Below are 14,893 nucleotides of genomic sequence, written 5' to 3'. Positions count from 1 at the left end.
ATTCACAAACTCCGGCAACTCCAGCACTACACATGGCCAACGACTGACACTGCAACAACCTCCCAAAAGAAGTAATGGAGGCAGAGTCTTCAAATAATGGTAAATGTTATTGCGTTATCAAAAATAGTTAAACATAGTAATTTAGATAAGTAATGTTACCTAATTATTAATTATACCCAATACCTACTTATAATTATTATATTCATTAATTGTTTCATGTCTTTTAGAGAGCATGTATTTGAATAAAGCATTTGTAAAAGAGGGGAAGTCTGTCTTCTATGTTTGTCACATTCCCACACAGGAGGCAAATGCATCACATTGTAAATACATGCGATGTAATGTTAACAAGGCAAGCAGAAGCCGAAACGCATTGTTGTTTGCATCAAACTGCACTCAAACCAAAATAAAGCCTCTAAATGACTTCTGGAGAGCAAGTTTCTCCTTTGATTGATGGAAAATGTATCTGGATATATATAGATAGATTGTCTACTGGTGGTTGCCAGTAGGTAGTTATGGTTAGGACTTAGTAACCATTGACAGAGCATTTTTTTTGCTAATAACTTTGATGCAGTTTGGTGAATCTTGACAACATTTTCAAACCTAGTTTGCCAGTCACTTCAGCTGCTATCTGGAAAGTTTTGAGGTAAACCATCAAGTAGGGGTTGAGAAAAAAGGCAGGTCCCAAAAGGTGTTTTCCCCCTGCAATTTCCACAGAGCGAATTCGGACACAACTACCGCCAGAACCGGTGAACCGAATTACCCCAAATTTGGCAGAAAGCTAGAGCTTGGTCCAGAAAGAGTGCTTTGTGGAATTTGGTGTAGATCAGCTCAGTAGTTTTGGAGTTATTGAAGAAAAGATATTTATCCATATCTAGAGACGTGGATCCATTGTGGTGGATACGTGGATACATGCGCCACTAGCAATGCCATGATCATCTAGCCACAACCTGAAAGGAAAGTTGCAGCTGCCATTTTGTGTCCTCATTGATCTGATGGAAGGCAGGGAGTTATTTTCATTCCTGGTAGAGGTTCTCCTTGTTTTGATAAACAATCTTGAATCTTCAGTGATTTGTTTTGTGTGGTCTTGCCTCTTCTGACCTCCAGATATTTCAGAATGGTTGTATGTTTAGAGGTGTGCATAATTCCCTATTTAATGGCTCCTGAAGGTGTTATTCAGAAATGAAGAGACCCTGCCTTCTTGAGTGGTACCTGGGTGACTGCAGACAGCCTGGCACTCACCGGTAACCCACATGTGCCTGATGGAACCCAGCACATGGGTAACTTTTTCAATGTTTGTTCATTTGATCTGGAGTTGAAAAAACACCTCTCCAGCAAACCCTCACACCTGCGAAGCAGCTGGAAAGTTCACATGCCAAATGTAATCCGAGGCTCATGATAAATCAGACGATTTTATTAAACGTGTTATTAGTTGGCATAGAATTGCTGTTTGTTTTGAAGTTCAATGGAACATGACGTCAATGGTGCTATGTGAATCACAGTATAAATAAGAGCCATGATCATATACAGAGGCTTTCCAAGAGGATAGCAAAACTGCCACAATGATGGAATGGAATGTGACACGTGCACTCCTGGTACTCCTGATAGCAACGTCTGCTTCTTCTGGTGAGCAGTGCAGGGAGGGTTTGTTTGCAAATATCTTAATATCTAATATTTACTATCACAAATGTATGTGTCCAATAAAGAGGGGATAACAATGACAGGTTATTTATTTATGTTTTTTAAATAATGATTTGACTCTTTTGTGCACATGAATTCCAATAACAGCCAAATAGAGTAAAGTAAAATTAGGCTTGGCACTCGTCCTATAGTTCTGAGGGTGCTCTTGATTTTGAGTTTATTTCAGTGTCGCTGAATCTCATTTTAGATTGTGGAATGGCAGATTGCCATTAATTCATCTGGTCCATGAGACTGGCTGATGCCAGCGGGGTCGGCAAATCAGTGGTGTTTTGTTGTCAATCTCAGAAGGAGAAGAAATATACAAATCTGCACACAATCAGGAGACATATGTTAGTAGCGGTTTGCTGTATTTTCTTCCTACTATGATGCTCTTGCTAACTTATGAAACTGTAGCAAAAACACACTGCAATGTCAAACGTCTTGGCTTTTCTGGAGTGAAAAGAGTTTTGCAAAGTTTCCCTAATACAAAAAAGACTCCGCATGGCAGGAGCAGTGCAAGTTCTCATTTTACAAAGAAGTGAAGAGCAGCACGAGTGCAAGATCTGAGTACACACCCAAACATGGAAAGAGTCACCCTGGCAGACAGCAATGAAGCCAGCTCCAAGAGCAGCAAATAACTTATCAGCATTGTTAGTGAGTTATGCCCAGCAGCAACAGAGAACTCAGCGACTCCCTGGAGGGCTACTTCCACTATAAGATTTTCACCATCTACAGAAACCTCGAACCACAACCCACCAACCACTACAACCTCTTCAGACCAACAGATGCCGCTCACAACCACCCGCTCATTGCATGGAAACAGCTTACCACACGGAGCACCAAAGCGATCATGAACACCATCCACTCTAAAGCACCCACGGACCCATGCCTCCACCACTTCTTCAATGTTGGAAGCGAGGAAATAAGCAGCAAAGTCACCTCCATTATCAACACTTCCATCACCACAGCCATTTTCCCCAGTGAACACAAACACAGAGGTCAGACCCCATCTTCAAGAAACCGCCCAGCGATCTCAAGAACTCAGACCCACACCTAAAGACAATCCCCGCAATCTCAAAATCATCCTGGACAGCAAACTCACCATGAATTACCAGATAAATGCAGTCTCCTCTGCCTGCTTCCTCAAACCTTCGCATGTTCGGAAAGATCTTCAGCTGGTTCCCCATCAACACCAGGAAAGCCATCCCTCAAGCCCTAGAGGCTGGACTACGGCAAAAACCTATACGTAAGACTCACCACCCAACTCCTGAAGAGACTCCAGATGATACAGAACTCAGCTGCAGAATCCTCCTCAGCCTCCCAAAATGGACCCACATCACTCCTCCATTGGCTACCCATCCAGTCAAATTGCCAATACAAGATTCTGATAAATGCCTACAAAACCTTCTATGACCAAGTTCCAGCATGCATCAACCACAGCCTGAAATTCCACCATTCCAGCAGACACCGCTCTCCACCTCTGTCACACTCGCACACACTCCCCGCATCTGCGAAACCCACAGCAGAGGACATTTTCTCCTTCCAGGCTGCCAAACTTGAATGACCTTCCCCTCCACCTCCAAACACCATCCTCTCTCCTGGAATTCATAAAACATCTCAAGATCTGGCTTTTTGACTGATCCCACCCAGAGCCTAGCACCTGGATATCCATGTTGGTGATTAGCCACGCTATACAAATACAAATTGATTGATTGACTCACACATGGGCAGCAGTCCAAGCTTACTTCACATACACAAAATCATTACCCTACAGGAGGCATTACAGTTAGGGGGAGGATGACATCAGAGGGAGAGGCGGAGAGAGTAAAGGTGAAGCAGAGAGCTTCAAAGGTAAGGCAGAGAGAGTGGAAGGTAAGATAGAGAGAGTAGAAGGTACGGCGGAGAGAGTCAAGGTAAGGCAGATAGAGGAGAAGGTAAGGTGAGAGAGTTGAAGGTAAGGCGGAGAGAGTCAAGGTAAGGCCCTGTTACCTTTTTTTTCCACTGAATTTCCAAGCCTTTTTTTCAATTTCTTAATTTCTTGCTGATCGCCAAGTATAACATCCCTGTAACCTTTGGAATTTTCGGTGAATTTCTAAGCATTTTTTCAAATTGAATTTCTTAATTTCTTTAAGCGAGGCACTAAGATTTTTGTATTTTCTTTGTATAATTTTATATTGTATATTATATTCCACTCAATTTTTTTTTTTTTTGAATTTTTAAAACCTTTATTATAAAAGAGCACACAGCTATTCAGCCTAACATCCCGGAGGCAAGGCAGCATAGAATCAGGAGGAGAAAAGTGCAAGGTGATTCACATCAGAACATTGCAGGTTGTTTTTTGTTTTTTAAGAAAGAGAACTAAACCAAGAAAAGAAACGCCAAAAGGCGCGTGAGAGTGGCAATGGAGCATTAGAGACGTCAAGGAGTCGGCGAAAGGCAGAGGAGGACAGGTAGAGAATCAATAAAAAGAATGAATGGTAGGATAGGAAGGGGGGGAGGAAAAAGCAGGAGAAGTACAAACAGCATAAAACAGTTGGTGTCACAGGTTACGGTGATAAGTGTTCGTCCAGAGGGACAGGTTCCGGCGGCAGGCACACATCGCCCCTGTACGCATTCCATGCCCCCCACACTTTATTCCATGTCTGAGGCCTCCCCCTGGCTACATAGACCGTCTTTTCTCGGAACATGCACCAATCCATGTTGGCTTTCCATTGTACCACCAGGGGGGCTGTAGCAGCACCCCACTTTTGAGCAATATCACGCTTGGCAACCATATTGCCCAATGTCACCCAACGAGTCTGCGCCGTGTTGTGGTCAGACGGTTCCCAAACGTTAAGGAGACACCTCCGCGCCTCTGCAGCCAACACCACACCAGTCACCTCTCCCATAATCCGGTGCACTCTCGCCCAATAGGGGGCAATGACGGGGCATTCCCACAGAATATGTAAAAAGGTTGCGAGAGCACCACAACCTCGACGACAAAGGCCATCTGGCAAGAATCCCATATGCAAGAGCCGAGGGCCGGTGACATACACCCGGTGAAGGATTTTGAATTGCACCAGTCGGAGACGTGAGGAGATAGCGACCTCCTTAGGGGAGGACACTGCACTCTGCCAGTCCTCATCGTCAAGTTCCAGGCCGTCCGCCGTCCATTGGTCTCGCAAGCACAGGAGGAGATCAGTCCGAACATTAATCAATTTCTTATAGGACAGGGAAATAGCACTGTCAGGCATATGGCCATCCAGTATCCTGTCCTCCAAGGGGGAGCTTTCGGGGATCTCTCCCTCCGTCGGCTTGGCAGAGAGCAACGCGTGTCTCAGCTGGGCGTAGCGGAAAGACTCTGAATCGCCCAAACGGTATTCGGCCTGTAGTTGAGGAAAGGTCTTGACTTCGCCCTTAATAACCATATCTTCCACCCTGGAGATGCCTATGAGATCCCATTTGTCGAAACCCTTGGTGTGCCACAGCCTGCCCAAGATATCAGAGTCGTACAGTGGGGTAAACCTAGTCAGTCTGCCCTGCCAACCCTGCGCTTTAGTGATCGTCCGCCAAATGTGAACCGCTGCCTTGGTCGGGCCTGACAAGCGCCGATCAAAGGATCTAGAATACAGGGCACGATAGTAGTTGCTACCGCGTAAGAGCCACCTGTCCATTGCGTAGCCTGGGCTATCAGTAGGGCCGTAGAAGCCGTGGTTGATAGCAGCGAGCTGAGAGGACCAATACTACCGACGTACATCCGGTAGGGCTATGCCCCCGTCGTACCACGGTAACGTGAGCTTCTGGATGGCGACACGGGGTCGACCATCCCAGAGCAAGGCCCATTGCAAACTCTCAATCTCCCGAAAATAACGGGCCGGGACCGGGTCCTGAGTGTTCTGCAAGGCATACAGGAACCTGGGCAAGGACATCATTTTGAACAATGATGCCCGGCCCAGGAGAGAGAGCGGGAGCCTGCGCCAGCTATCCACGTCTCTCCGCAGCCGCTGGAGAGGGGGGAGCAGATTGTGGTCGTATCGCGCCTTAGAACTACCGGAAATGTATATTCCCAGGTACTTAAAGCCCTGTCCGGCCATCTGGATATTGCAGCCTCTGGGGAGGCGCGGTGTGTCCCCCTTTAGAATGTAAAGAGAAGACTTGGCCCAGTTGATGACCAGGCCAGAGTGGCGTCCAAAAAGCCTGAGCACGTCGCATGCCACAATGAGCGACTTGCAGGGGGAAGTAAGGTAGAGCAGAATATCATCTGCGTACAGGGAAACTCTATCTTCAAAGCCCGGGGCCCAGGTTATGCCATGTAAGTCCGGGTGTGTACGTAGCATGGCCGCAAGCGGCTCAAGAGCCAAGGCAAACAGGAGAGGTGACAGGGGGCAACCCTGCCTGGTACCTCGGTGAAGGGCAAAGGACGCCGACACGCGGCCATTGACTGTGACATTAGCCAACGGGCAAGCGTAAAGGAGTTGCACCCAACTAACAAAGACCGGTCCAAATCCAAGCTTAGCCAGCACCGCCCAGAGATAACTCCACTCAAGCGAGTCAAAAGCCATCGTGGCATCAAGAGAGGCAAGCACCGCCGGTTCCTCGAGGGTGTGGCCTCTGGCCATAACACCATGGAGCCGACGCAGGTTAAGGGCAGTGTTACGGCGGGGAATGAAACCCGACTGGTCCAGGTGCACCAAATCACCGATGACTCCAACCAGTTGATTAGCAAGCAGTTTGGCTAGGATCTTAGGCTCTACATTGAGGAGAGAAATATAGCGATAGGATCGGCACACGTCTCTCGGTTTTCCCTCTTTGTGAATAACCACGATGGTGGCCAGCCTCTGATCTAAGGGGAGGAGGCCCTCGTCCAGTGTCTTCAAAAACATAGTCCGCAGGTGCGTGGATACCACATCCGGTCGAATTTTGTATAACTCGACCGGAATACCATTGGGGCCAGTCGCTTTACCCGACCTTAGTGCACGGATCGCCAAGGCGATCTCGTTAGCGGATATGTCTCGATCTAAGTCGGCACGGTCCTCTTCAGAAAGACAGGGAAGGTCAATCGTTGAGAGGAACGCAGCAGAGTCAGCCTCGGAGCGGTCTGAGTTGGAAGTGTAGACACCCCGGAAATAATCAGCAAAGGACTCGGCAATAGCACTTGGGTCCGTGACGGCGACCCCGTCGTTGCCCAAGATCTCAGGCACCACGCGGCTAGCCATATCGCGCCTGTCCAGCCAAGCCAGCAGTTTCCCAGCTTTATCCCCAACGTCGTAGATACGACCTTGCTGTTCCTTGGCCAGGGTAAGGGCAGCATTCGTGGCAAGATCATGGTATTCCGTCTGTTTAAGGGAAAGGGCATGTAAAAGAGAGGGGTCGGGGCTCAGGTCCCAGTCGGGACTCGAGGCGCAAAACCTCATCTTCAATACACGTGAGGTCGGCATCTCTGACTCGCCTGGCCTCTGCAATGAGAGCAAGAGCCTCACCCCTTAACACAGTCTTGAAAGCCTCCCACAAGGTAATAGCCGAGCCAACCGAGCCCACATTCTCCGAGAAGTAGAGGTCGATGGCCTTAGCAAGGAGCGCACGAGTCTTGAGATTACAGAAATACCATGGGTTAATCGCCACCGGCCGGTCAGACAGGACGATGTTAAAATCAAACGAGACCCACAACGGGGAGTGGTCGGAGATACCCCATGCCAAAAAACGGGCCTCAGACACGTTCCACTCAATTTTTGATTTGATATGTGTTTATCAGAAAGTACATTATTAACTGGTTTTATTTGTAAGACTGTTTTGAGTCGGCACAACATTGTCAGATTTACTGTAGAGAATCTGTGATTAGTAAATGTATTTCACATACAAAAAATACACTTAAAGTCATTTTTTGAATAAAGTTTAAGTCTAAATATTTAGTAAGATTTTTTTAACTCCATCTTGTGATCAATTTAGGAGAAAACCAACTTTACAAAACAAATATTTGCGACTACCGACATCGTCGTGATGACATCGGTAGTCGAGAAGAGCGCATGATTTTTACACAGTGTACCACATATATATAGACACATTGTGCATTAGTTCCAGGACAACCCTTAGAGTTACTGTTTGTGCTCTAGAAATGCTTCCACATTGACATACAGTATATTTAACAGTAGAACTTTATTAGTCTACTTTTCAAGCTCATATTTTTGTAGTATCCAGAAAACTCGTCATCAAAGACTATTTTCCGTTTTCTCGGTGGTGCCAGGCGTCGCAATGATATTGGTAGCTGCGGTCACCGCGAATACGTCACGAAATGACAAAACAAATGCAGACATTCAATAGCCATCACCTCATTCAAAAACTATAACTGCAAAATGGATTATAACGAACACACTAAACACATTACTATCTAAATGACTGTATACTAGCATGTACAACTCCCTTAATAACTCTATAAATCAGTGTTTAACTTTTTCAGTGTAATCTATGACTACATGCATCACTGTTTCAGTAAGTCTCTCATTCACTGTATAAGTATTTGAGAGGATCTGTGAGATGGTGTGTCAGTCTATCAATACTTCTGAAAGAAAAGGTGTGACTGCCTCAGTGCATCTATGAGTTGGTGCATGAGTGTCCCAGTGGGTCTGTTATTGGTTGCGTAAGTCTCTCATTTCATCTACGAGAAGGTGCATGAGTGTCTTTGTGCAAATGTAAGTAAGTATTTGACTGTCTGACTTGATCTTGGAGTGGATAAATGAGTGACTAAGTGAGTGTCCAAGTAGGTGAGTGAATGGGTGCATGAGTGTCTGAGTGGATCAGTGAGTTAGTTCATGAGTCTCTCAGTGGGTCTATGACTTCCAGCATGAGTCTCTGAGTGGTTCTGTCAGTGGGTGCATGGGTCTCTGAGTGTGACTGTGAGTGGGTACATGAGTCTCTGAGTGTATAACTGATTTGGTGCCTAAGTCTCTGAGTGGGGCTATGAGTGACTGTGTGAGTGAGTGTATAGGTGTGTGAGTGTCTGAGTGGGTCTCTTAGTGGATGTATGAGTGTCTGAGTGGATCTGTAAGTGGTTGTATGAGTGTCTCAATGGGTCTGTGCAAGAGAGCATAAGTCTGAGTGGGTGAGTGAATGGGTGAATGCATAAATGTCTGATTGGGTCTGTGACTGGGAGGACAAGTGTTTGGGAGGTTCTGTGATTTGATGCATGAGCCTTGACTTGGTGAGTGAGTGGGTGTGTGTTTATCTGACTGAGTTTGTGAGTGGGAGTGGGGGTTTCTGAGTGTTTGAGTGACTGACTGAGTCCATAAATCTCTGAGAGGGTCTGTGACTGGATGTGGGAGTCACTGTATGGGTGTGTGAGTGGGTGTATGAGTGTCTGAGTGGAATTGTAGGTGTGTCTGTGCAAACATATGTGACTGTGTGAGGGGAGTCAGCGAAGGTGCCTGGACACTAAAGATATATACATTATTATTCCCACTCCAGTCAGTATTAAGTCGGGGAAAGTGCTGGACACTAAAGTTATATAATTGACTTTTTTGCCGCCATATATATAAATTATTTTTCCCACTCCAGTCAGTATTAAGTCAGGGAAAGTGCTGGACACTAATGTTATATTATTAACTTTTCTGCCACCATGGAAAGGCATGCAGTCTTTTCTTTGGGGGTCCGTTGCACTTGGGGAGTACCCATGGTACCCCTGACATTTGCATGCAAAAGGTGGCAGGCATCACATGGTGCCTGTCACGTTGTGCACACAAATGCACAACATGCTGATTTTACATTGTGGTGGTACTGCTAGCAGCACCACCGCTGCAATGTAAACAATGCAGGATGAACCCGCCAGGGACCGCCGCACCCCTGGCGAGGGGCCCCACATACCGTTACGGTCTGCCCACCATCGAAATAGTGCCCTATGTCCGGGAAGGTGCTGGATACTAAAGATAAATAATTTACTATTCCGACTCAAGTCAGTATTAAGTCAGGGAGGGTGCTGGACCCTCAAGATATATACATTATTATTCCCACTCCAGTCAGTCTTAAGTCAGGGAAGGTGCTGGATACTAAAGATATATAATTTACCATTCCCACTCCAGTCAGTATTAAGTCAGGGAGGGTGCTGGACACTAAGATATGCAACTTACTATTCCCACTCTTGCTATTATTAAATCAGGGAAGGTCATGCCAATAAACTGATATAATTAACTATTCACACTCCACTTTCTATTACATGAGGGAAGGCAAAGGACACTAAAGATATTTATTTCAATATTCCCACTACAATTATTAATAATTCAAGGAACATGTTTGACTTTAAACATTATTTTATCTAAATTATTTTAAAATTAAAACTTTTACATAATATTAAAATTCCACAAATAGACTAAATCTAAAGATTTCATACAATATTTTATAAAGTTTTTAATAAATAGTTAAAAACCTTTTTATAACTTAGACTATTTAGAAAAATCCTGATCTTTAATATAAATATAAATAAATCTTTATCAATATATTTTGTCTATAACATTCAATGTAATTAAAACAATCGATAATACATTTATTAAATTGTTAATTTAGCAATATTAACTATAAATAATATACATTTTAATAATAAAAATAAAAATGTACATACTTTTTTAGTTTGAATTTCTATAATTTATTTTATATTTGTTTAAACACTTCTCATCCACATTGTCCAAAAACACTACATCCAACTTCCAAAAACAATTATTCATTTCTTCTGTTTTTTCTTTTTTTTAAATGTAAAAAACTAGTACCACACCCTTATCCCATAATAAAACAACAATCCACACCTACTTCCTTTTTAATGTTAAATTTGAATTTCCAAATGTATTTAAGATTTCTTATTATTTTAAATTCTCCCCACCCTTATCCCCTAATAAGTCAACATCCAGTTCCTCAAACAAAATTTATAATTTCAATTCTAAATTAAAATAAATATTTCCAATGTAAAACTAATATTTTAAAACACTCCCAACCTTATCCCCTACTAACGTAACATCCTACTCATAAAACATTTCAAATTTCAAATTTAAATGTAATTTTAAATTGTACATTTTAAATAATTTTAAAACACTCCCCAACTTTATCCCCTACTAACACAACATCCCACTCCTTAAACAACATTTCAAATTTCTAATTTAAATTTAATTAAAATTTTTAAACTGATATTTGTAAAGCCCTCCCCACCCTTATCCCCCTAACAAACCAACATCCTGCTCCAAAAACAACATTTCAAATTTCGAATTTCATTTTTTAATTTAAATTTTAAACGTATATTGTTGAAATATTTCCCACCCTTATCCCCTAATTACCCAACATACCACTCATAAAACAACATTTCAAATATACATTTTACATGTAATTTTTTTTAAACTAATCTTTTTAAAACACTCTCCACCCTTATCCCCTAGTAACCCAACATTCCGCTCCTAAAATTCATATTACAATTAATATTTTAATGCAATTTACTGCAACCATTAATTAAAAAAAAACAATATTTTAATATTACAAAATACATTTCAACATTTTCATAAAATTATATTTTATACATTCTATATAATTTTTGGGGTATATTTTTTACAACACTAAAAAACAATATTTTCTTATAGCGATATTTTGGACTCGATATTTTATATTTCGATATTTTCAACAAAACAAATTATATATTTTTGTCATCAATATTAAATACATTGATATAGTGGTATTATCGATCAAGAAAATCGATGTTACTGTCAGTCGATATTTGAATTTCGATATTATGACCAGTTACCGACATCAACAGATAACATATCCAAATTATTCTTCAATAATTGGTGTCTTCTGGATTAGAAAGGAACATCAGATCATGCAGTAACTGATAAGTGACAATCATCTTGCCACATAATTGGAAAATTGGAATCTTAGATCCTAAGACAATGTTGGTAAAGGTGCCTTGGTCAGAGAGTCCGAGATCAAAGGCGGAAATGGCGAAGACCCTGGCAGGAATCACTACCTGGATTACAATGTAAGTTACACTGAGAGGGAAAGCCCATCCCCCAGATGAATAAACATTCTTGTAACGCTCATGCACCCAGGGAAAATGTCCTTGCGGGGGACCTCAAAAACCCAGAGGGAAAGCCAGTAACTTCTATCCTGCTTAGACTGGGGTTTCTGATTGCGTGTGGTTTCAAGTTCACCTTTTAAAACTGTTTTCAACTAAGATGCTAGTCCAAAGTGCTTTTAAAAATTCCCTGAAAATTCCTTCTGTCATGTTGCCTAAAATGCCCTTCAAACATTCTGTAAATGATATCCCATTTTAGGGAATAGTTGTCAGGTCTTTCGTTGTTGCTCCTCAGGATTGGTTTGATGCTATAAAGGGGGCCCACCTCTAGATCATCCCAAGTCTGGCTATCAAGGTCACAGACTATTAAGGAGATCAAGCGGGGGAAAAAGATAGGTCCGGAGGGGAACAGCTGGGCAACTGGAACCGGAAACCTGTAGATATAGAAAGCATGGGATGAGTAGAATGGTAACCCTCAGCTGGTAACTTAACTATACAATACGCTACGCTTTTTCTCACCTGCAATATCCTACAGGTATGCAGAAACAAAGAGTGATATAAAGGGCTTCTTCTAAATCCCCTGGTTTTCCTACTTAAAGACACAACAAAAGAAAACATAAGTAAACCACTGTCTTTTCCCCTTTCGGTAACATTAGTCAAATGAACAGAGGAGATGTAGGTACACCTACCCAAAATGGGGACGAAGTAAACCAGAATGCCCCAGGATACAAAATAAGTAAATATCACTCCTTTCCGGTATCTTCCTACAGTGATCGTAAGGTTTCCCCCTCCGAGGATATGTATGAACAGCAAGGTCAAGGGTCAGCGCAGGAAGCGAAAGAGTCAACCCCTACACTATTCATACAACCCCTAAACGGAGTTCACCAAGTATGTTCCTGGTAAGCAACTAGCAACAGAAAATATGCCCAGCGCAAAGCAAAAAATGCAGTAAACACAGCGTCTATGCAGATACTTCTCTGCAGGCGCCAACAGGGACGAAACGTTCATATATGAACATGCGGCACCTAAGCCTAGGTGTCCGGCAGGGATAGGAGATTCACACTCCCCGTAGTTTGTTGTTGAGCAGGTAAACGTACGCAGTGTTCCCCAGGAATGCACGCAAACACAAGCACCCCCCCGACCAGTGGAAAACCTGTAACAGCGTTCTCCACTCTTGATGCGGGCGCTTCCTAAGCCCCTCCACAGTAATCCACAAGACTGGTGCTGAGAACACCGGTACTCCGCTCTCGTTGCGGGCGCTTCCTAAGCCCCTCCAAAGTAATCCACGGATCCAGAGAATCGATAACGTGAGCTTACCTCAGCCCACCACGACAAACGCCAACTATAACACAGGAAACACGATCAATCAATCTTGCTCGCCAGGAAGAATAATCGGCAGAGTTTCTCTCCGAGAACGCCATGATATTCCTTCCAGTCGCATAGCGTCATTCCAGCGCGCCGCGCTAAGGATCATGGGAAATGTAGTTTTCGAGCCCATTACAGACTCGCACTGCAGGCAGTGATCTACCAGCGGCCGGGGAATCCTGACAATAGTACTGACCATTATTGTTTAAAATTCCCCATTGTTCCCACAAATGTACTATGGGAGAACTTTGAAGTCCAATTGTAAAGTTGCTTCTCAACCGCTACCTGTTAGAGCCCAGCCAATTGCGAATTCATGGCGACCCCCTCCTGAATCAGGCATATCAAAATGTACCAGTGTCATGTATGTTTATGCTTTCTAAAACCTAGTGAAAAGGCAGAGGAGCAATGTACGTGGTCAAAAAAAGGCATGAAGTCAACAAGTAATAGGAGAGGAAGCTGGGTTGCAGACAGTGAATGCACTGTGATGTATTGTTTTATAAAGACATCTGTCATGAACTCTTTCCTCAACTGGAGAAGCTTTTGGGCGGTCCTGATGGATATTTGGATGTTGCTCCAGATCCTGGGGACATGGATTGAAAAGGCCTCCTGTCTTAATTTTTTCTTTTTACATTGCTCAGCTCACAGTTTAATTCCTGCCTGGGGGTGTGCCAGGAACCGCCAAAGATGGATCGCTTATCTGCAGGATAAGCAATATGCTGGTCGTGATGAGTTTGTAAATGATGCAGTTGGTTTGAAGATGGTGTGGGATGGAAAAGGGATCCAATGGAGTTCTTTCAGGATGGGGGTTGGTGAGATGTGGTCAATTTCTTTAGGCCCCGGATGACACGTGCCGTGGTGTGTAGGATGCCCTAATACCTTCAATATGTTTCACACTGATGTACATACTTTTCTGTATGATTTGAAATTGTGTATTCCTGTGCATAAAATGCAAACTTCAAAAAGGTTCAATAACATTTAATTGAGAAATACATTTTTCCTCTTGTTTTGCAGGAAACAGAATAACTGCTGGGAGAGAGAATTCTAGCACCGCGTCCTCGAAGGGTGAGCTAATAAAACCAAAACTTGCATAATTTGTGACTTCTCAGAAAGGATCCCCTTGCCAGCCTTTCCAATGTGATGACTTTGTCCTGCGAAGATTGGTTCCAATAGGCATTAAATGCAACTTTATTTTGAAAGAGAAAACATTAGATGGACAAAAAGCAAATAGTTAAATTCTCAACGAGATTGGCACATTTTTTCTTTTATAAACATAAAAACCCACAAAAAATCTAATTTTCAGTCTTGATTTGACTACAAATCATCTGCCCAAAGCATGCACTCAAATAGCGTGAAATGCTTTACTTAGTTTGTCCAGTAGGTGACTTTTCTCCATTTGCATATGGGTGACTGCTGCAACGCCATTTTACTTGTTAATGCACTGTAGCACCTTGAAAGCCATCTTGTTTAGGGACAGCAGCACAAACATAATTCTGCTCTACACTGTAAGGAATGTTTATTCTCTATCTAAATAGTGTCATATTCAGTTTGCTAAAATTCTTCAGGAACCAATTGCTTGAATACGCGTGTGATTTGACTTCACACAGTTTGCTGTTGTCCTATTCCATTTTGTATGTTTAGGGTTCATGTTCCACGGATTTCCAGCATTTGGGATCAGATGTTCGTTTTTTCTTTTCGTCTAGTGCACATGTTCATTGGCCTTACTTGAGGAAGGAGCATGTACATCTACTTTACACCACTACACTGCCTGCTGTGAGTCTCCATGCTAAAAACAGACCACTCACAACAGAGCTACCACCACGATCCCATGTGCTTAAT

At 43.2% G+C, this 14,893-nt stretch overlaps 1 protein-coding gene across 1 annotated transcript in view; it reads left to right on the top strand.

Annotated features, from left to right (window-relative positions):
• The first annotated feature begins 1,495 nt into the window (after positions 1–1,495).
• The window catches only part of LOC147693116 (uncharacterized), a 133,217-nt gene continuing 119,819 nt past the window's right edge, over positions 1,496–14,893 (top strand). The window contains exons 1-2 of the mRNA XM_086939365.1: positions 1,496–1,623; positions 14,069–14,119. Of these exons, the coding sequence (XP_086795491.1) occupies positions 1,560–1,623; positions 14,069–14,119 (115 nt within the window). The 5' untranslated portion in view covers positions 1,496–1,559. The remainder of the gene's footprint in view (positions 1,624–14,068; positions 14,120–14,893) is intronic.

Source organism: Lissotriton vulgaris, chromosome 9, assembly GCF_964263255.1.
Source record: "Lissotriton vulgaris chromosome 9, aLisVul1.2, whole genome shotgun sequence".
NCBI lineage: Eukaryota > Metazoa > Chordata > Amphibia > Caudata > Salamandridae > Lissotriton > Lissotriton vulgaris.
This window is presented reverse-complemented; position numbering and strand designations above follow the sequence as displayed.